Source organism: Strix aluco, chromosome 1 (genome assembly GCF_031877795.1).
Source record: "Strix aluco isolate bStrAlu1 chromosome 1, bStrAlu1.hap1, whole genome shotgun sequence".
NCBI classification, from domain to species: domain Eukaryota; kingdom Metazoa; phylum Chordata; class Aves; order Strigiformes; family Strigidae; genus Strix; species Strix aluco.
The window spans coordinates 96,962,567-96,985,522 of NC_133931.1; the positions used below are offsets into that span (position 1 = coordinate 96,962,567).

General features: G+C 40.0%; 1 protein-coding gene across 1 annotated transcript in view; it reads right to left on the reverse strand.

The window, feature by feature from the left end:
• The window catches only part of ELOVL2 (ELOVL fatty acid elongase 2), a 56,270-nt gene that overhangs the window by 24,735 nt on the left and 8,579 nt on the right, over positions 1 to 22,956 (reverse strand). The window contains exon 2 of the mRNA XM_074828281.1: positions 4,187 to 4,250. Coding sequence (XP_074684382.1) covers positions 4,187 to 4,250 — 64 coding nt within the window. The remainder of the gene's footprint in view (positions 1 to 4,186; positions 4,251 to 22,956) is intronic.

A 22,956-nucleotide genomic window follows, 5' to 3' on the forward strand; every position in this document is an offset into this window, starting at 1 on the left:
TGAGATTTAAAGTGAGTTAAAGAAATCTGCTTATGAACAAGTCTATGAACATCAGCTTTCTTTCTCATTACAGTCTTCCTCCGCTTCCCACCTTACTTCCATCGCAGTGGCTGTAACACTCATCTGTCAGATTTGGACTCCATATGGGATGTTAGCTCTTTCGCAGGAAAGACTTTCAACCAGACCTAAGTTACCATGGAAGTCCAGAGCCCTCCTGGTTTTGACTCTCCCTTCTGGAGTCCCAAAAACCCCTAGGAGGGGAGAGGTGCAGGATTAAAGCAGTCGTGACAGCACAACCATCTATGACAAAGACTTCCTTTAGGATGGCCTTGCTTGGCTGTGCATTACCAAGCTAGAATGCCTGTTTAATGTCTTCAGGTCTCAATGTCTACTTAAGATCATCTCAGTGTGAGAGTAAAACCTTTCCAACAGCCCCCTTAAAGTTCACAAGCCACTTGTGAAGCCCTGGAATGGATATTTTTGAGGGGATTCTGCTTTCATGTGGACTTCAAACAAGTTCTCCTCCCATAGGGGCTCTAAACAGGACACAGGAGTCATAGGGCAGGTAAAGGTTGTGCGTGTAAGCGTTGATCTAGTGTATGTTTTAGGAGCATAAGGATATAATTATTTAATTGGTATGCTAAATGAAGAGGTAGAAATCAGTCATGTCAGCAAAGCTGTTATCTAAAGAAGGGTCTCCCCATCTGAGGATTGCAACACTTGGTACATAAAGGTTGCTTGCACAAAGGCCAGCTGGCATCAGCAGATAATGAAACAGCGTGTTTGCTCAAAGAGGAAAAGTAATTGGAAGAGACGAGCATACAAATTAAACTAAACAACATTAAATGCTGCCCCAGTACGCCCTCAGAAAGTTTTCACTCTTCTGTGAGTGGCTACAAGCATGTGGGCTGATCCATACAAAAGCAGAACTTGTGTGCTTGTTCAGGTCAGCATGTTGGGTATTTTTAATATCTATACTATTTCCATTTCAAGAGGAATTATTAAAATGTGCACCCTTACTCATTATTTTCCACCCTGACCTTGGTACCCTAAAGGGTAAGACAGTTACTGGCAGAAAGTGGTTTATAAAGGGTAGCCAAGGAATGTGACTATTTTGTTTCCACTTACACTTACCCTTGAATGACAAGAAGAGGGAGGTTTTTATGTGGTAGGAAGGGAGAGGAAAGGGAGTGTGTTTCAAAAAGTTTTGGAAGAAGGAGAGATCAAAAGTATTTCTGCTGACTGATGGTTCGATCTCCATGTTCAAGTACTATAAAGCTATGCTGTCACTAAGAGAAAGGATTATTTTTACAATGTTGAACCTACACAGCATCTGAATTTGAGACCAAGGCAGTGAATAAAGCCACAGTGTGAAAGTGCTGGACTACAGCAGGGAAAGGAGCAGGCGCCCACAAGCTCTGATTGCTCCATGAATAAGCTCATTCACAGTCACTGGCCACGATGTGCCAGACTCTGGGGATGAAATCTTGGCTCCTTTGAAATGAGTGACAGGCCTCCCGGGCTCTTTAAAGCTATCAGGCTTTTATCAGTGAGGTTCAGAAACATTGTGATTCAGGCTTCTGTATAGCTTTGGTCAGTTGGTGTCTGAGTAGTTTCAGAAGTTTTTAAGTGCAGAGGGTAGGTGGTTTTGCACCAATGCCTTCCTACCGTTCATACTCAATTGAGGAGAGGGAGGAGTGCTTATTACTTTATCATAACTTTATTAAAATATATATATATTCTAGACCACCTCTGTTTCTTCCACAGATAAAACAAGCAACCAATTAACTACATTTTGTTCCTGCAATTCAACATTCCTTAATTTTGTGTAACATGAAACAATACTCTGCAGATGAAGGCAACCCTGGAACAATATAGTTATTTCACTGTTTCTCATTTTGCCTTGAGCCTAGATAATCTCCTATTCGGAATAATATGGACCAACACCAAACTGTAAGACCACCTCTTATTAAGAGTTGCAACTAATGGGCATGTATATGGCTTCTATTCCCTGATTCAAAGGACTTGGTCTGCTACTTCAAAAGCAAACATTGAGGTAAATTTGTGTACAAAGTCCAGCTGACACCAGTAAACAAAGGCACAAAATATGCCTATATATAAAACAAATTCAAATCTTTGATAGTATGCCCCTTATTCTAGTAGTGTAGTACTGCAGCTTGTGTTAACCTAGTACAACCAGCGTGAGCAGATTGCCTCTGGGAACTAGTGTGTGGCTTTCCATCTCTTCTTGTACCCTCAGCCACATCTGGTAATGATGACTAGAACCAGTAAAGTGATACTAGTGTTTCAGGAGTTACTACCTAAAATATAAACCATAAATACGGGATTGTTTTTTAAAAGAATAGAGCACTGATATCTATCTTTTTAAGCTATCTTGCTGCTGAATGAAGTGTGCACTGTGGATGAAAATTGGTGGAAAGAAGGGGAATGGTTTGTTGCTTTTAGACATTTGGGGAAGCTCTCAAGAATTTATTAGACTCTCATTTGTGGGGTCATTTGATCCAATTTAAAACTGTTTGCAGTTTATTGCAAATAATTTATGTGTATAATCATATTGGAGGGAGCTATGTTATTCATTAAATGTATGATACTGTGTCTTTATACCACCAGTTAAATTAAAGATCATAGTGAAGAGGCACGGACAAACAGATGTTATCTTCAGTATTGATGTCTGGCGAGGGATGGTGGCGTACTTGTCAAGTAATACAAATAATACTTGTTTAACGAAAGGACTTTCTAAAAGCCCAAAGGGATCTGTGTGGTGTTCTGCATTGGATTAACTACAGTTTGTTTCTTCAAAATATTTGTTCTAGACCAGCTAGGAAAGAGGAATGAAAGAGAACATCATGTCCATTTGAAATAAAAGTAGTAGTACTTTTATGTTTGTGATCATATTTCTTAATATTAAAATGCACTATTGTAGAAGCCATTAACAAAACTTATTCTGTTTTAATCATTTCTGCTGCAGTTCCCAAGCTGCTCAGTGTTTCTTCACCAGAAATGTTTCTTTCAAGCTTCACATCTACTGCAGAGATGATGGAAAAGATTTTGTAGCCAGCCAGCCAGCTAAGAAAAATGAGAATTTCTTAGTTTTAAGAATGCTACAACTTTCTTTCCCTTGTCCTACTAATTAAGCAAGAACTGTTTCTGGGATCTGGAGGACATTATTGCAACAAAATGAGAATACATAAGCATATCTCCATCCCACATGACCAGCAGTCCTGGATTTAATCACGGAGAAAAGTTTGCAAGGCTATTCCTGAAGTTGAATGTTTAAGCCCAGCCCTATCAGCAGCAAGGTGGCCTTACATCTCTGAAGACCGTCTGCTGTCTAAGCTCCTGTCTTACTCCTTTCCTTTAGCTGCTTGGCTCTTAGCTTTGACTTCGGTGCTCTGCCCTCACCTTGCTGTAGCCTTTCTCTTTCTACAGTCCTATTTCAGGTTTGGTTTGGTTTTTTTGACTATTACTTGTTTCAGTCCTAACAAAGCACAAGGCACCTCCAAGCTACGGTTATTCAAGTTATTCCTGTACAAACTTTTAGGAAGCAGAAAGATGCATCTGTTCCACCCCGTCTATTGGTTTATTGAAATTTTGGGTGTGATCCTGCAGGGTGCTAAAAGCTCTTTCTTGTTTTTGCTCTGAGCATTCTTCTGAATTAGGCTATTTGATAGGGAGCTGGACCAAACAATAACTGGATTATGAATGAGAATCAGTCTGAAAACAGATCTTCCACTTTCAGAAAAATCCAGGCTTTCCGTTTTTTAAATCTACATTAGGATGTAAAACTGAAATCCTCTGATATTCTCAGAAACAAAGGACTCACAAATCTAGTGACTTTTTTTAAGTTTCAAAAAAAAAAAAATCAGTTTCATTTCTTCTTTCACCTTCACTACAATCTGTGTTTGGTTTTAATTTATATTACAGACAATATTATGTCAAACAGTCAAAACAAAAATCTGTTGGCTTTCTATAAATGCAGTGCACTGATAGATTTCCTACAATAATGGTGTGTTCCTGCAAACACCGTGATTCTGCCTGGCCCACATTTTTCAGTGAGAAATTATTCAAATAGAAGTTTTTAACTGCTTCTATTTTTTAGAATATTTTTGAGTGGTAATCTGGATATGTATTGTTTCCTAAAAGGGTTATAGGTGGAGCAGCTTACCTCGAGGTCCAAACATATAGTCCACAAACTCATTGACTTCCTGGTCAAAAGCTTTCAGGTGCTCCTAAAAATATAAAAAGGATATGTGACAAAGACATTATCTGATGGCTCACACAGAGAATACAATTTAAAAAACCCAACAAACTGGCAAAGAGCATGTCATGCTCAAGTATTTCTGAACTATGCAACATCATGCCTACTGAAAAAAACCAAACTTCTTTAAAAATTAATTTAGGGCAGATTGTGGTCTAGATAACAATAGAAGCCTTCTTACTGGAAAATGCCCAAACCAGAACTCTTTAGGAAGGGAAATTAAGGTTTTACAAATGAAAAAGAACAAGTATCACAGCAAACTGATCTGTGATGATGGGTTTTACTCTAATAAAGATGCTTTTTTTTTGTTTTGTTATGTTTCCTCAATTTTTTTTTTTTTTTTTTTTTTTTTTGTAGAGGGTAGCTGGTGATTCTTTCGGTAAGCTTTGCAAAGCTGCCTGGTTGCAACCAGCCTGGTAACAGCACATCAGCCGAGCATCTCGATGCTTTACTCTTAAAGAAGGAAATCTTTGGGGTGAACCAACTGAGATTTCTGTAAATCAAGCACTGAGTTCCTAAAAAAAGTCTGTAGGAGAACCCAGATCTCCAGTAATGAAGCTCAGGCCATGTGGGGAGGGAGGAAGTGGAAGCAGGAAGAGGAGGGCTACATTACAGAGACACTGTGTTTTGAGGTCTCGGTCAAGAACGCTGCTAAGCTGGCAGGCTTAGCAAGTTGGTGTCTGTTTGTGACTGAGTTGGGAGCTAAGCCATGATCAATAACAGTCCTTCCCTCAGATGATCATGGTGGCCTCTCCAAAATACTTCTTCCTTTCTAATTCTGGGTGGTGGCTTCCTGCATGCTGGTGCCTGAACAACTCTTTGCCACAAGCGTGAGGTCAGCCAGGTTCTACCTCTACTCCTTCCAATAATGCCCTGCTGAGCTTGATGAATTAATTTCAATGCTGAGTGAATGCAGCCAAGCTGAGGAGAAAGACACAGAGTGGTGCTGAGCATCTCAACAGGGCAAGAGCTGTCAAGTGCTGTGTGTGCTTTTGAATGTCAGATATCGCCACACTAGCCTGGGCTGCAGTCACTATTAGCAGATCTGTCTTGTGAAGAACCACATTTGCAGCCTGATGGCTCCAGCCCTGGCCTCTGCATTCCCCTGCTGGGCCTGGGTCACGGTCTGGGCAGGGAGAAGCTTCTGGCACTCCCAACCCCTTGTGTTTCTTCCCCTCTTATGTTTTGGTCAGGATGTTCAAAGGGGACAGATTTTGTGTGAATATATAGCAGCAAGAGGTTCTGCAGCATCTGAGGCTGTAAAGGTCTGTCTCTGCAAGATGCTGCTGTATGCATCTTATCTTAAAGAAAAACCCAACAAACCCCCCAAAATTAAAAGTATATGTATTTTTTTGAACAACAACAAAAAAAAGAACTTGCTCTGAAAAAGAATAGAATGAAATTGGTGATTCATGATCCAAAAAGATTTCTCATGCTTCACAGCACTGAGGAAACTAAACTAGCTTTTAAGAAAGGGTCCTGACTACTGCCCCTGGAGAAAGGTGTTTTCTCAATTTCAGACAATTTCTAAGGATAGCTTCTGTCATAGGAGGTGGCTCCATTTCCAGGTGCAGGACCTGTGCAAAAGATTTGCTTCCATTTTTACATCCTTGAGCTATGCAGTTTTTCTGCTATTATTTCATGATGAAGGTACTGTCATTTGGGGAATGCCACACTGCTGTTTTTCTGTGATGTGCCCACCTGCTGCATTAATTTGAAACAGAGTTACTCCCATGATTGATGGTTTTGTGGTTAGACTTAACAGACTGCTTTGGAAAAAATACTTTTTTCCAAATGAATTCATGTAACTTGTATGAATGAGCTTGCAAAGCTACTTGCTTTCATGCTTACATTATATAAACAAATCTTACATGTCAAGAACAAAATAATAAACCATGTATATTCCTTTTATATTAAAATACTGTAGACAAATCTACTCTCAGCTGCATTGAAATGGAAATTAGGGACTGAATTCTTCTAACAGTTCAATGGAGGAATTAGTATTGTAGAGTAATTATTAAGGAGAAAGAGCAGAATGAAGACTTATAAAAAAATAGAATCATTTAGGTTGGAAAAGACGTTTAAGATCATTGAGTCCAACTGCCAAGTCCTAACACTCCCAAGTCCACCACTAAACCATGTTCCTAAGTGCCACATCTACACATCTTTTAAATACCTCCAGGGATGGTGACTCAAACACTTCCCTGGGCAGCCTGTTCCAATGCTTGACAACCCTTTCAGTGAAGAAATTTTTCCTAATATCCAATCTAAACCCCCCCTGGTGCAACTGGAGGCCATTTCCTCTTGCCCTATCACTTGTTACTTGGGAGAAGAGACCGACACCCACCTCGCCACAACCTCCTTTCAGGTAGCTGTAAAGAGCAATAAGGTCTCCCCGAGTCTCCTTTTGTCCAGACTAAACAATCCCAGGTCCCTCAGCCGCTCCTCATAAGACATGTGCTCCAGACCCTTCACCAGCTTGGTTGCCCTTCTTTGGACACGGCCCAGCACCTCAATGTCTTTCTTGTAGTGAGGGGCCCAAAACTGAACACAGAATTTGAGGTGCGGCCTCACCATTGCCGAGTGTAGAGGGACAATCACTTCCCTAGTCCTGCTGGCCACGCTATTTCTGATACAAGCCAGGATACTATTGGCCGTGGCCACCTGGGCACACTGCTGGCTCATATTCAGCCGGCTGTCAGCCAACACCCTCAGGGTCTGTTTCCACCAGGCAGGTTTCCAGACGCTCTTCCTCAAGCCTGTAGCGTTGTGTGGGGTTGTTGTGACCCAAGTGAAGGACCTGGCACTGAGCCTTGTTGAACCTCATACAATTGGCCTTGCCCCATCGATCCGGCCTGTCCATATCCCTCTGTAGAGCCTTCCTACCCTCAAGCAGATCAACACTCCCCAGCTTGGTGTCACCTGCAAAATATGCCAAGATTGCTTTTTGTATAGGTTACTGTATTCATGGATCCAACTTGTGATAGCTGACCTCTTACACCTGGCTAGGGTGAGCAGAGAGCATGCTGAGTAGATGAGCTAGTCTAAAGTTAAATCTACCTCCTTATGAATGTGCTTGAAAGACACAGTGGGGACTTTTACCAGCTCCCAACCCTGCTCTAGTCTATCTTAATTAGCACTAGATCGATTCAGTGCCTGGTTTGCTTTCATTGGTAATTTGGGAGTAGAAATTTTTCTAGGAGGTGCAGCAGAAGAAACAAATACACTTCTTAAGAATGTCCCAGCATTTGCCTCCCTTTTAGCTTTTTACAGCTTATCTTAGTTTACAGGAACAAGAATAAAGATTTGCAAGATATAGATTTACAAGGTTGTTAAAGACAATTCATTTGTTTATATAGCTAATACTGGTACTAATATTTTGGAAAAAAAAATCTTACTTTAAAAAAGGTAGGTCATTTTGTGTGACTAGTCTTGCGACCTTCTTGTCAACACTGCTACAAGAGACCATACAGTGTTTCTGGGTTTTAGAACATGTCCTTAATAGTGCCTCTGGGCAGATTAGATGCAAATGTCTTGCTCAACATGATCTGTTGTATTTCTAAAGAAAAGCAAATAAAAATAGCCTGAACAAAGCCACATGCTCAGACAACTCACTACTCTCTGGCAAATCACTGTAATACTCTTTATCGATGATGGTATTTGAGTTACAAGGCTAAAGATTAATGTGTATTTCATGTTTTTCCTTCTGTGGTACAGGACATTGCTCTGGGCATTGGCAGGGCTAGCAGTCTGGCAGGGTTTCATACAGATTTGTGGAAGATATATTTACTTACACCTATGAAAAAGACATTAGGTCATCTGAGCAAATCAAATCACCCAAAAGGAAAGATGGGAAGGGAGCATAAAGCCAATGATGATAAAGCAACATAGAGATCTCTAATGAGTTTCAATATATTTGCAACAGAAATGGAAATAAGTGAAGAAGTTGCACAGTCAGCGTATGTGAATTATTCTTTTCATGGTGACTGCACTTAAAACACTATTTCAAAGTCAGTGGGTATAGGAAAAAAATCACTTCTCATTCTGTGTTTATATATCTTTTTTCACTGAGAGACCAGTGTCTATTGGTTTCCTAATAGCTTTAGTAAAAGTAGTATAAGCTGTGCAAAAATTATGTACTTGCTATCTAAACAGTGCAGTTATCAAAATACTCTTGACTGGTCCAACATACCTTTGGTTTATCAAAATACCAATGATCTGTCTTTAGGCATTACCTACTGCCCACTGAAAACACTGCCTCAAGTGATTTAATTTTCTCTTTATATAGCTATATCAACCAGGCTACCTAGATCCAATATAAACATGAAAAAACTTCTTTCTTTTTATAGAAGCAAGTGGATGGACATGTCCCTGTCAGCTATTGTTCTCAGTGACAATCTTAAAAAATCTCTCAACTACTAGTGTAGCAAATTAATACTGCAGTCTAGCAACAGGAAGTTTATAGCCAAAGTAACTTGTCTGATCCTTTGGGAACAGGAATGACTGTCAACAGGCTAGGGAGCCCACTGAAAGTCTTAGGTCGTAGTGACTGCAGTCACAAACCCTTCAGAAGGAGAATTTGCCCATGGGCATGGGGTGTCCGTAACCCATATTAGTCTAAGGATGGATATTCTAAAGTTAAAGGCTTCTTGAAATTCAGAGTCAGTAATAACAGGCTTTTCTGAACTGGGACAAAGAACTCATATTCAAAATGTTCTTCATGTGCATAAAGTACTGTTACAGACAACAACTGTGATTAAAAGACAAATAAAAGGCAATTATTAAATATAGGCATACATGACGAGATATGTTTGTGAGGCTTTTTGTTTGATTATGCCGATTTTAAATGGCTTTCTGAAATAAACTTCCTACAGATAAGTAAACTGTATTCAATCTTACTTATGCTATCTGGGAACCTTTTGTATTTGTGGGCTTTTTTTCATGCAAAAGCCTTAAATGTCATTCAGTATCTCAAAAATCCAAGATAATTTGTTGCTTGTTCTTATACAACTATACAGAAATTATAATTCTTTGTATAAAAAGGGATCTCATTTCAGGCTTCAAACAAAAACTTGAAATGTGTGCCAACCTCTGCTCTCCAATTCAGCTCCTGGAAGCAAATGTAATATTTGAAACAACCATGATAGAAAATACATATATTAACTCTATGGTGATTTTATTATTTAGATGGCAACATTTCCTTAATTCCCTGAAGATTTCTGCTCCATAAATAATCAGTGACTGATCAGTACTGGAATTAATCTGAATTTATCAGCATGTTTAAAGAAAATAATTTCAGATGCCTGCACATATTTGAATATACAAATGCTAAAGAAGTTTTGGAAAACTGTAGTGTTGGCTCCAGAATGGCTGAAATAGGGGATGAAATGAAGCAAAGTAAAGTCAAAGTTAAATCTCAGGACTGTGGTGTAACTGCTTATAAAAGAAATTGTTTAGCTTCTTATTGCTTGGAGCATGCAAAATTAATCTGTATCAAAGATGTACAGTGGGGGACAATTCTTCATCACAGACTGTTTCAGACCACCTTTTAGGTTTTTGTCATCTTTATCTTCTATGATTTGTGTGTTATTTCCATAGGGGAAATATGTGTATAACAATCCCTAACGAAAGCATTTCTTTAGGGCTTATTCTGCACAAACAGCAGAGAAAGATGAAGCTGAAGGCAGAAAGGTGAGCCAGAGATTGCTATGTATTGTGTCACTATAACAAGGGAGATATTCAATGAAATTGGGAGACAGGACATCCAGACGTTGGTAATAAACTGTTGCTTTGTGTAATTTATAAATAATATAAGGAACTCCCTGCTAAATAATCTCACTGAGAGTAGGAATAAACTGAATTGAGCTCATGAGACAGACAACTAGCTGGGGGATGGGACTGACATTACATCCCATGGATGCACAGGGAGGGAGGGGGGGAAGGAAGGAAGGAAGGAAGGAAGGAAGGAAGGAAGGAAGGAAGGAAGGAAGGAAGGAAGGAAGGAAGGAAGGAAGGAAGGAAGGAAGGAAGGAAGGAAGGAAGGAAGGAAGGAAGGAAGGAAGGAAGGAAAAAAGTAGCTAGAAGGGACATTATCTTAGATCTTATTTTTTAGCATTTCAGATTAAACATTTCAAGAGACAGAAACTGGAGTCCTTATTTGACATGGTAATTTCTGTGTCCTATGTCCGATGGCTGACCAAGATTAGGGGCCAGCTACATTGCAAAGCCTTAATCAGCACAGTTATATTGGCAGAGCTCCTAGTAAAAGCACAGCCCTCTGGTAAATGGGCTAACGGGCTTTTCTGTGAATCTAAGATGCATCCACGTGGGATGTTTTTGCTAGCGTAGCAATCTCACTGCCTGATTCCTTCACAACAAGTGGCATTGTGAAACCAGTAGAATTTTGTAACTGGATCTGTCCTACAAAGGCATGTAATTTGGTGTGTCAGAAGTGACCGAAGCTAAGCAGTACTGCAGCAAGGGACTAGTCTGGGCTCAGAGAGGTGCCTGTATAATATGTGAACAATGTTTGGTAATGCTCCTATTTTGTGGAAAATAGCCAAGAATAGCTAATAAAAAGAATTACTAATGACTTTAGCTAAAGATATAGTTATTCTTTTAGAGTTCCAAGAAAAAAAGATCTGTATCTTTGTTTTGGAAATGCAAGGTGTGTAATACATTTTAATTTAATGCAAAAATCTCTGAAAAATATGGTATGGTGGAGAAAAAACAAGACAGCTGTTCCAGCTTTAGCACAGAAAATTAAAAAATGAATGGTCTTCATATGTTTCTTTTCCTATTTCCTTTCTTCTAAAGGCTTTCACAATAAACTGTAAAGGCTCCAGGAGAGAAAGATGTTGTTATTCTGGTCAGTAAATTATATAAAAGACTTCAAGAATACTTTTGAGGGTAACAAAGAATAGCACTGCTTATACTTGAGAAACATATAGTATTTCTAAAAGATTTCAGTAAGAGCCATGTCTGGTCTGCAGACAATTCATTTGATTGTTTCAACCGGATTACATTTTATTTCTATCATTTTTTCATACCATGCAATATATGCTCCATTCCACTACTAAAGCTTGCATGCATATGTGCAGATGTCTGGACATTTTCCAGTAGATATTATAAAATCCAGGACTTTTTGTGACAAAAATGGTAATATATTTGCAGCTGAGGATTATTTTTGCATGTATTTGGAAATTACTGACTATAGGTTAACATCCTGCATAAGGCTAGTAGCTTGCAAGACCTGCTTGTTATCTGACAGAATAAGTTGGTGGGGGAGCTGATTCATTAAATAGGCTGGTTTTCTCTAGAGGGGATTGAGAACAGCTGTTTGAACAGTGATTACAGCCAAAAGTGCTAAACACCTTCTTCTGTGCTGATTTAGTTACTGCAGAGAAAGCTGAGTTGATGATGGTATTGCTGAGGGTGAAAAGAGAAGGAAGGGGAAGGTAGCTGTAAAGGAAAGGGAGGCTCACAGGTTTTGCCTTAGTAGCTGCTGAAGTTACACTACCTGCAAGAAAATGCTGTTTTCAATGGCTTCCTCGGTAAGACCAGCTAGAAATTTCTAATATGAAAAAATTAATGGAAGGATGTAAAGTTTGGTAAGCATGGAGAGATACAGCTAAATGTAGCTAGAGGTTTTATTTTCATCAGTTACTGCTCTCTAGGGGGTTTGACTTTGGACAATAAATAAGATTTTTTTCTTGAAATATATAGCTTCTTCTCTGTCCTATATTCTTAGAATTTTGAAGTGGGGGCAATTGTGTCTAAAGGTTGTCTTACTTTATTGCTGTTCAGAGAAATTCACCTCATGGTTTCGTAATGCCTGCAGGAAAGGGGTAGGTTACTAGCAATATCTGCACAAGCCTGAAGCAGAACATTTGACTTGTGTAAGCTACCAGGAGCATGCTAAGAGATGTTACTTATGCAGGCAGACTGAATTTCTTCAGTTTCATCTTGATTTTTAATTCTGCATTCTCTCTACTTGAACATACCTTGCAAGGAAGAGTTAAATTTTCAAAGAGGTCTGGGGTGTAGTGTTGTGGTTGCATGATGCTGAGGTGTCTTGATGAGCTTCACGGTCCCAAGTGAGATGTCCAAGCTCCCAGGCAAGGCACAAGACCTGGGAACCTGGCTCTCTGAGCTGTGCAGACGGGCTTGAAGGGGGCACTGGAGCTCCCTTTCTGGAGGGTGGTAACTAAGCAGCTGGCTGCCTCCCCCTGCTTGTGACTTACAGCCAGTGACTTTCTGGAGCTGCTTAGTGACCACAAGTAACAAAGACGCAAGTCTTTTTACCCTTTCAAACACAGTCAAGGTAAAAAAAACTGGTACCTTTTGTGCCAGGTGCTGCTGTGATACTGGTGTTCATACCTGCCCTCTGTCTAATCTGCCAGTGGGTTTTCAGCTTGTATTCTCCATTTGCCCTGAGCCTTAGACTAGCAGTTAACTCTGGAATTTATTTTTCTTCATTTCTTCTACTGCAGCTCCTGTCTCCCTAAGAAATACTCTGGTATATGTCTGAGCAGGGACTAGAATCCAGATGTTGAGATGAATGTCTTCAGTTCCAATTTTTCCCCTGTCTTTGACGCTAGTGATGGCTGACTATGCTCAGAAATTTAGGGGGATGTGCCAGACCAAGAACCGCTTGGGTCAGTGGGAGGTCAGAAAAAGATGTGAGATATGAATTCAAGTTATGTAAAGAGCAGTTTGAAGCTTGGTTTCCCACACAACAGGTGAGGGCTGTACGCATTGAATTAATGGGAATAAGGCAGTGGGCTTGGCAGCATCACAAATAGCTAGTTTTGGTCTGCATGTGGCAATCTCAAATCCAGGGTTAGAAAACCATGTCCCACAGGGGAGGGAGGGCAAGGAAGGCATGGCTCAAGAATGCTCCAGGGGCTTAGGAGCTCAGACAGTATAGTTATATACAGAAATACAAGTTACTACTGGAAAAATGAACACGAAGAGAATTTAGAAGCCTCCAACATCATGTGGCAGCTGGGTTCTAAATTTTGGGCATAGGCACCCTGAAAAAGAAGTTCAGCAATTGAAAGAATAAAGCCAACAAACAGCCCTGTGCAGCATCTAGTTCTCCCTTCACATCCACCCCTGTTTTGCCACCATTTTTGTAGGGCTCAGTAGTTTCCTAACATATGTGCTTCAACCAAGCAAAAATCTAGTGTTATGACCTGCTATGTGTCAGATGTAAACTGCAGTTTTGAAAAGGAAAAATGGCACTTCAAAGCATAAATGCTGGCCTGTTGGTTTTTTTGTTTTGCTTTGACTTAATGTTAGCCACTGTCTGTATTTTTATTTTCAAAGCCATTCTGCTTAACTCTAGAAGCAAAAGTGTCACTCAAACTGCTGCTTCCATCCTGCAGTTACAGTCAGTTTAAAAAAAAAAAAAGAAATCAAACTGGTTAGTATTTTCTCATTAATTATCCCTACTGCAAGCTGTCTTCATTAGGCCTGGGCTTGTAGAAAAATCTTAAAAGGAACAGGAATCTCTCTGTGAGACCCATGACGAGGATTCAGAAAAAAATATTCCACTCTCCAGTCTGGATTGAGGCCTGCAGCATTTGTGCCTGTTAGTGTTTGAAAATAAGGATGATATTATGTCATTCCATACTGTAAAATCGCATCTTCAGCATGTCCATGCTCTGTAGCAGACTGCAAGGACTGGCATTAGGGATCTGCTGTACAGGGAACCCCTCTTACTCCTTCTTTTCTCCCACTAATTTTTTTGGGGGGGGTGGGGCATGGGTATTGTTGGATTACAGACACTCTGCATAGTGCCTTCAGTTACACTATGTAGACTAGTGATTCTCAGGCTAATCTTAAAGGGAAAGGCAATTTGTTATCAGATCTCTTCTTATCCTTATGCTGCCTGACAGCAAGGAGAGTGGAGTTCTACATGCTGCCTCCCATAGCTTGTCTGTGAGTCCCATTATGCTGGGGCTGTGGAAGGTATCTGCTGTCTCTCTGAAGGGAAAGGGCTTCTTTGGGGCCTGAAGGCTTAGAGGTGGGGCCACTATACATTTAAGCAGTCACAGTCTTTAAATCTACTTTTTCCTTGGAGTACAGGCAAAAAGGAGGTCCTAAACATGTTCTGTTGTAAGGAAGGGTGAGGCTCTTCAATTAATTTCTCCCATCAGCTGCTCCCTGAATGTTTAGGAATAGTATTTCAGAATGCCTTTTCTTCTGTATCGGTTTTCCTAATTATTTCATGCAATCCCAAGCTCATACTCAATATTAAAATGGTCTCTGCCCTGCTGGAGTTGATTGCAACAGTTCAGAAATAGCTCCTCTTGATAAAATATCTCTGTTCTTTGGACAGTTAGAAACTGGTCTTTTGGCAAATGTGCACCTAAACCAAGTTTCACTGTGGTCTCCATGTGTCTCTGGTGAATAATGTCACCTTTATGCAGTTCCACTTGTGCTGATGGTACTTCTTGTGAGTGTTTCCACCCTCAAACCAGACTGGACTATTAAAGCAATAGGAACTGTGGGCCCAGGAAATATCCCTCCTCATTTCCCAGAGTGGAGAAGTCTCAAACCAATAGCTCCCATAGGCTGATCTAGAGGCTTCCACAGAAAAGAATAAGAGCAGAAGGGATTTACCACAGATCTGCCCTGAATTAATTCCCATTTTCTCCTAAAGCAGCTAGTAGCAGAAAGCCAACCCCATCCTTTGGTATCCGTTTCTGTGTTATCTTCAGTATTTTAAATAAAAGTGCTTTCCTTCAGGTGAAAGGGAAGCAGATGACTTTGAGGCTTGAAGGCTGAGAAATTTCCATGTCCTCTGCGGTGTGTGAGTTTGGGTGGCCTACATAAGAGTCAGAGGACATGGCTCTCAACAACCCCATGCTTAGGCATCTTACAGCTCTCAGGGTATTATTCACAGAGAGCATTAAGAGAAACAGTGGCCTACTAAAGGCAGAGCCTTTGCCATGCCACCCAGGTGGCACTCATACCCCCTCACACTGAGGAAGCAGAGCCCTTTGGTGAGCTTGCTCATTGCCCCCCAGAGCAACGTGAGCTGTGCAAGGGGCTCCTATTCTTCATGTGGACTAAAAATGGGCACCTGATGCAATTTACTGTCGGTAGTGATGCACCTTCATCACTGAGTTTAATACAAAAGAGCAGACAGGCGTGCTAGGAACACACAAGGGCCTAGTGATAGGAGAAGCAGCATGTTTCCCCATCTCCGTTTGCATCTTGGCCCAGTTTCCAGCCACACTTAAGTTAGTCATAGTGGAAAAATACACACGCAGAGCTGTGCAGTTACAGTGTTCCCTCTGACAGGAGAGTTTGAAATACAGCAACAACCACAAGCTCCAGGTTAACGTGCTGAATGCTAACAGAAAGCTAGCAGGACATAACTTTGACAAGAAGTTGAGCACACATTTCTCTCAGAGATTCAACACCTTTGATTTCTGCACCAAGACCTGTTGTTACTGATGGTTACCAGTAAACCTGCCCTTTCTGGGAATTGCCCCTGTTGGAGCAGGAAGGAAAACACCTCCTGGGCTCAGCTTGCCTGCCTGCAGGGGTTGGTCCTGGTTTCTGAGCTGCAGACAAGGCTTTGGCTGGTCACCTCAGGATGGGAGACTGACATGAGGAGACCAGTTATGCTTGGTCTTTCACACAACACACCTACACTCCATCCTGCTCACAGTCGTAACCACAGCGCAGACACACACACCATGTTAGCTGTAATTCATCTCAACATTACTATAGCAATACCCACCCTCAGTGCCGACTCTTTTCTTGTTTTTTACAAGTGTGAATCTACAGGCAACCCTTGTTGCTGCTGAGATGCTTCTCTAAAACAAAAGCTTAGGGCATGATAAAGTTTTCTTGCACATAAGGTGATTTTTGGAAATGTAATAGATGATAACCCAATGCAGTGAAAGAAAAAAATTTACTTTGGGGCTTTTCTAACATTCACATTTCTAAAACATTGTCATATGAAGATCAAACTAAAACCTTTACGTATGTGTTTTCGTTCTCTCTTCCTAACTAACAAAAAAATACCCTGCTTTTTTTTGTCTTCCCCCTCCAAAAGACTTCATTTTAACTCTTGGTACTATAAGGCTTCACAAACTATCATAGTTCTTATGTCTCTCTGAAAATCCTAGGTTCTATCTGTAGTGAAGTAGAATAGCAAGTTCTGCCTTGTACTGTTAAGTTTATTATAATACATGAAGAAAACCCAAAACCCAGCATGTATTGCTTTAGAGTGGTTTTATTTGCAAAGTGAGTTGTGCATTGTTTTATTCAATGTAAAACTCCTGTTTGCCTGGCTTTGGGAGTTGCCATCAGAAGTGGGCACTTTGTGAGCACCTCAGTTCTGCATGACAGGCCTTTACAGCAAAGAGACTCCAGAGAAACACTTTTCTCTTAGGATTTATCAGTTGTTGGTTGATGGTTGGTATGTTCCCACAGGAAATGGGAGTTTGAGCTGTTTTCATCTCTAAGAGCTGACATACTCCAGACTTTTTACTTCTGGAGAAATGGCACTAATATTTAGGCTCCTTCTGCTTTGGGAGTTTTAGCTTTGTTTAATAAGAGGTCTCTTTTTCACTTGGTTTTGTAGTCCTGCTCAGTGCTACACATGCTTATCCCACACATGGGAATAAGGACTTAGGTGGAGGAATATCTGCCTTATGGCTTCTGTCAGGACTCAAATCAGGTTGAAGCACCATCAGCACAGAAGGTGAGCAAGCACTAAGAGGCAGAACAATTTTCATTAAAACACTGTAAGTATGTGAGCTGTTTCAGACATCAGTCTTTGTTTCTGGACTATGCAACCTGCTAGGTGTCATAGAAAATACTAATTTCTCACATAAAATAAGGTAAGTCTTATTTTACCAGCCAAGCTACTATAAGATCATATATCATTGTGAGATAAACTGCTTTTGCAAAACTAATCAGCTGTTTGGTTTTTTTAAGTATGAAGGAAAGGAATTTGAAAGGTTTCTGCACTACAATTACATGGGTTAGAATGAAAGTGATTTAAGAACCCATTAATATTTGCCTGGTTTCCCAAAATCTATTCCTAATTTAAGTACTTGAAAGCATTCAGCCTCTTACACATTTATCATTGTTTTATATTGTAAAAGGCTGAGTGTCACATTGTCTCCAGGATAAAAAATTCCCTTTCTGGAATCCCTGCTTGCAGGACTTCCCTTCTACAATTTCCGATTTTTTTTTGCTCTATTCTTCACAATCATATTAAGTAATCGCTAAAATAATACATGGCAATCACAGTGCTCAAAATAGAACTTGTCTGGCCTTAATAGAGGAGTGGAAGGGATGGGTGGCTGCTGTGGCCCAATTTGCGGTATGTGTCAGTCGTGTACACTCCTGAGAACCGTATCTTTATAATCCATCCTCTTGCTTGTTATCAGAATTTCAAAATGAAACTGTCACCAAAGCAGATCAGTGCAATCCTTTTAAAAGTAATCCTGCTCAATTCTACCTGCTACACAGGGGAACATCAGCTTAACTTGTAATTAAAGAAGATTTCTCTAGGGAGACCTCAGATGTGGCCTGTCAGTTCCCAAGAAAATGGTAGCAGTTATTGACCTCATTTTTCCTTTGCTCTAACAATCAGATTTAAAATGACAGTATGACCTGAGATGGAGTATAATTCCCATCAGCAACAATGTGACAAGACTGTATGACTCCAAGGGAATAAACAAAAAGGAAATTAGTCAAAAATGAAAGGGTAGATAAAAATTCTGCCTCCTTCCAACAGCCTGAGTGAATAAATCACTTTCTCAGGCAAAGCAACAATCCTTGGGTCCTGGCTTGAATAAGAGAAAGTTTCCCTTGCAGCAGGAAGGTCCTTAAGTTACAAGCAAAGAACCCCAGTGAGTTTTTTTTAGAGAGAGGTTAATTCTGTTACGGTTGCTTCCTTAATGGTCTGTTCAGCTCTCGTTGACTTTACAAGGCATTGGGAAGAGAGATCAGTATCAGAATTAATTTTACATCAGCAATACAAAAGCCTGCACAGCTTAACATACCTGCTTCTGAACAACTAGACTTCATAAAGGATGCCTAATGTAATGAAGAAGCAGTGTATCACTTCTCATTATTTAAGAGCAAGACAGCCAGCTGCTCTTTGAGAAACATGGGAAAATAATTCTACTAGAACAAAGGAGGGTAATTACCCTTTTAAGGCTTTGGATTTACCAGATGATTTGGTTTTGGAACAGAAAATTCCCCAAAGATATGTCTGGGTATACAGTGTCTGCTCAACATGTGTCATGTATGCAACTACACAGTTTTGCAGCAAAAAGCTTGCATCCTAAATTTAGACCCATACAATGAACAAACAAGATGGGGACAGGGAGCAAATTAAATGGTAGGGGAGAATTACAGCAACAAGTTTACAAGGCAGCTCAGTTTTCTCAGTATACCATATCTTGATAATTTTTTTTTTCCTTGCTATTTGCAGACAGATTTTGTTGCTGCTGAGAAGCTGATTTTGTAAGTTAGTATAATGCATGCAGGGCTTTATTTTGCACTTGGCATACATGTTTGGCTATTTTTCTGGAGAAAGCAATAGAAAAAACCAGACAACATATCCTTTCTAGTACTGTGAATATCTTAATTTTCTACTGTAACAGACTTCAAGGTCTAAGATGAATAGAAGATCCTAAGCCTCTGCACAGGATTTCATGGCTTGTTGGACGATAAACCTTAAAAAAAAAAAAAAACCAAAACACCCCAAAAGCAAGAGCTCTGGTTTTCCCACAATCCTGGCAGTTCAGGAAGACAAAGGGCACTCTATGCTGAAGAAGTAGGTTTCTTGGTTGCTGTCCCAGATGTCTGCAATGTAACACCATGTCCCCACGGTGGGGATTAATGTGCAAGGGACGGCTTGCCCCTCCTGTTACAGGCAGGGAGGATCAAAAAGGATTTTCTAAAATGTGTTGCCTGACTGGGGCTCTGCCTGACCAAACGTTTTTTCCTGATTTTCTTAAAGAGCTCATACTTGAGCTGCGGGGTACTCGCCTACTTCAGGGGCAGGGGGACAAGATAGGAGTATTTGAAAACCCATGTGGGTAGTATTTCTAGTTCCTCTGGGCTGACATAAAAGTAGGGCTGTGGGGTTCTCTCTTTAAAATACAACAAATAAAATTAATAAAATATTAAAATATAAACATACAAAAAATAAAATAAGGCCTTAGGGTTTTTTCGATTCACCTAGTCAGGATGTAAGGAGTAAAATAGGCTTCTACTATATTTAATGTTAAAGGTACTGTGCATAAGAAAATGAATGAAATGCAGCACATATTTTTTGCATCACTTAACTGTGCAGTGTATTTATAGTCAATGTATTATAAATTTCTGAAGTTCACTACTATTAATTTCATGCTTCTGAAGTATTTTAAAATTGCCATAGCTACTGAATGTGTACAGAAGTATATTTTAAGTACAAAAACTTATAGGAGCAAACACAATTATAGCATAGGATACCTTAGTTTTTCAGAAAAAAATAATGGTCCTGAAAATACTCTCATCCTCACTAGCAAAACCATCTCCAGTCAATGCAGTTATTAAATGGCACTGAGCTCCCTATAAACATAAACAAAAACCAAATCAGAGCTAGAGACCTGTTGCGCTTTGGGCACTGTGAGAGTTGCTGTGCTGGCTGGACAGTTGGGTTCCCATGCATGGGCTTCTCAACTGTGCCTCCTTTGGGCTGGGAACGCCACCGCAGACCTCTGGGCAGTGCTGGTTGTGCAGCTGTTACATTTTTCTGTTAAAGGGACTCTGGTTAATCAAAACTACTCAAATTGGAGCTCTTTGGCAACTGGGCTCATCCTGAGTAAAAGAAGTTATGCAAAGCTCATGTGAGGAGCCGTGCAGGACAGTGACCTGCAGCAAAGAGATGGTGCTGTGTGATGGGGATCTCATCTGCTGGCCCAGCTGGAACAGGAGCAGACAGATGTTCACATCCTTGGTTGGCTTTTGTAGTAACTTCTTTAGTATAGATCCCCCAAATCAAGCTCACTCCAACCTGCATTTTTACTGAGTTGAAACACCAAGTTCTTGTGTTCATAAATTTACATGCTCTAGAGGTTACAGTCATACTTTCAAGTTTTTCACTGCCACAGTGAAACTAGAATTATATTTAAAAGGAATACCTGTAAATTAAGGTTATTACTGACCTCTGTAAAGTCAGAAAACCCAGAAAGGAACAAAGTGGGATTAAAACCCTCAAAAACAAATCTATAATAATGCCTCTTTTCTTTGTTTCTCAAACCCTCTACTGAATGTCTCATTTAATCCTCATATAAAGCTACTGAGATTAATTCTGCCCAGCTGTATTTCCTTTGTGAAAAATTGTACCTATAAACATTTAGTTGAACTGGGCTACCTTCCCAAAGGCACAATGTGTCAAAATCTACCCTGATATATACGCCGTACAACCTGCTCAAGTTATTAAATTTTATGAGGTATAAACAGGACATATTCCCATTCCCTTGCCACGTGGGAATGGACCTGGAAGAAGCAGGAGATTTATGAGGGGACATGTTCATTGCATAATTATAACCCAACACGTATGGGTAGATGCTGTGCTGGCTGCTAAAGAGACCAGCAGAGTGGATGGACCATGAATGTAATGGTCCACTTGGCCAGACTCACCGGACCCACTGCCAGGAGTGGAGCCCTTGTATTTTAATTTGTCTTCAAAACTTGGAACAAAGGAATCTGGCAAAGTAGCTTAGTGCTGCAGCTTAACATATGTGTGTGCATGTTTTCTTTCCATTGCTCTCCATTCAGAGACTGGTAAGGTAGGTCATATTGTAGTCTGCTTTACCCACACCCTTAAAAGTAACAGCACTCAGTTTACAGATTTGTTCTTGTTCTTATAGTTTGGATGAAGGAAATCTGGTTGTGCTTATTTGCCAATTAGAGAAATGTTTTTTTCTTGTTTTGCAGTCATTTGCTACACCATTTCTCGTAGTTGCTGCCCAAATGCATAGAGTCTTCCCTGAACTATTTATGGGGATGTAAGCGGAAAAAGGGGAAGGACAAGAATGGAAGAGGAGGAGGAGTTTGTAGCATGCTGCTGTGGATTAGAGTTCAGATCCAAGCCTCTAAGGTTTCAGCCTTAATCTTCCAACACATGCAAAGCCTTTCAATTTCACTTTGAGGTCATTACCCAGGTATAAAGCAGTCTTAAGTGCTGTGTGAGGAATGCAGGTACAAAACTCAGTACAGGATGGTTTTCAATTAGGTAGTTATGAGTATAATTCACTTTGGGAAAGAAACGTGAGGTTTTAGGTCAAAATATCTGCTTTTAAAATCTGTACGTTATACTTAAAATTAGATTTCAAATTTAGGAGTTTTAATAGACATTTATCCTCTAATTTATCATTAGATGCCAGATATTTACAAGTAACTGCTGATTTGAAGAAGAAAAGTAAAACCTGAAAAGTTCCAAAGCATGAATATGTCACAATATCTAATATTATGGAAAGAAATCATGACCAGAAGACATTCAGTGCTTCAGGGGGTATGCTGGTCTTGCAATACATTTTGTGTCTTCATGATTATGTCCAGTATTAGAAGATCAGCTTTCTTGGTAAAAGCTTTTCACACAGCTTTCTTCATCATTCAGGAGATCATGATAGGATCAGCCTAAGCTGACCTGTAAAATCAAGTGTCATCAAAGTTGGGAATTTCCATGTGACATAACATCTACATGACAGTGCTACATCGCAGTGACTGCCACACCCGTCTAGACTGATTTAATTATTAATTAATTCTTAGAGCAAACAGCCATTATAAAGATAGATATCATGTGGAAAAATACTGGTTCCCTCGATGGTTAAGTGTCGAGGTTCAGCGCTGCCTTGTAGTGGACAGATAGTTGACAAGAGGAAAACAGAGTTGCTGGCTGGGTCAGCTTGAACTGTCTGAGACCTGATATACATCACAGGCACCGATCAGGTACCTCTTTCCAGAAAATGAATATCCTCATGAGCTCAAGTTTCCAACAAGTGAAGCAGGTGCTCCAAGTCTCTTCAGTTTTGCTACTGTTTCAGAGAAGGAGAAGCATCACTTGTTACTTTGCATTAAATGTGTGTTGTTGGGAATAACTATTTGAAGAGATGACAATTTCTTATAAGTAAATGTAATGAATACATTTGTTTTACAGGACAAGTTAGAAGTAGCATTGATGGCACCTGCAGCTGATCTAAGTATCACTACAGATACCCTTAAAGATAGATAAAATGGGAAGATTTCTCAAAAAAACCCCAAACAACCCACACCAAAAAACAAGGGAAGAAAAACTAAATAGCAGACACAGAATGTTTATTTCCCAGCAAAATGTGTTGTCTGACAGAAGTGCCAAAGGTAATGGTGGTAAACCTAGTTATTAAATATCATAGAGAATTAAGGTGTTACAGAAAAAAAGCAGCAACAAGAGACTTTCCCCTGGAAAACAGACTACAGCAAGAAATCCACATCTCTGTTTAAGTCTGTGCGATCTGTAAATATGGTGAGGGAGCAAATGTGTGATAGCCGTGAGAGTTAAGTAAGGAAGTAAAATAAAAGAATTTTAAGTATTACTGGTTTTAAAGAAAATCCACCTATTTGATATTATTTCTTTGAGGAAGATACTAAGAAAGAAACCAGGAGGT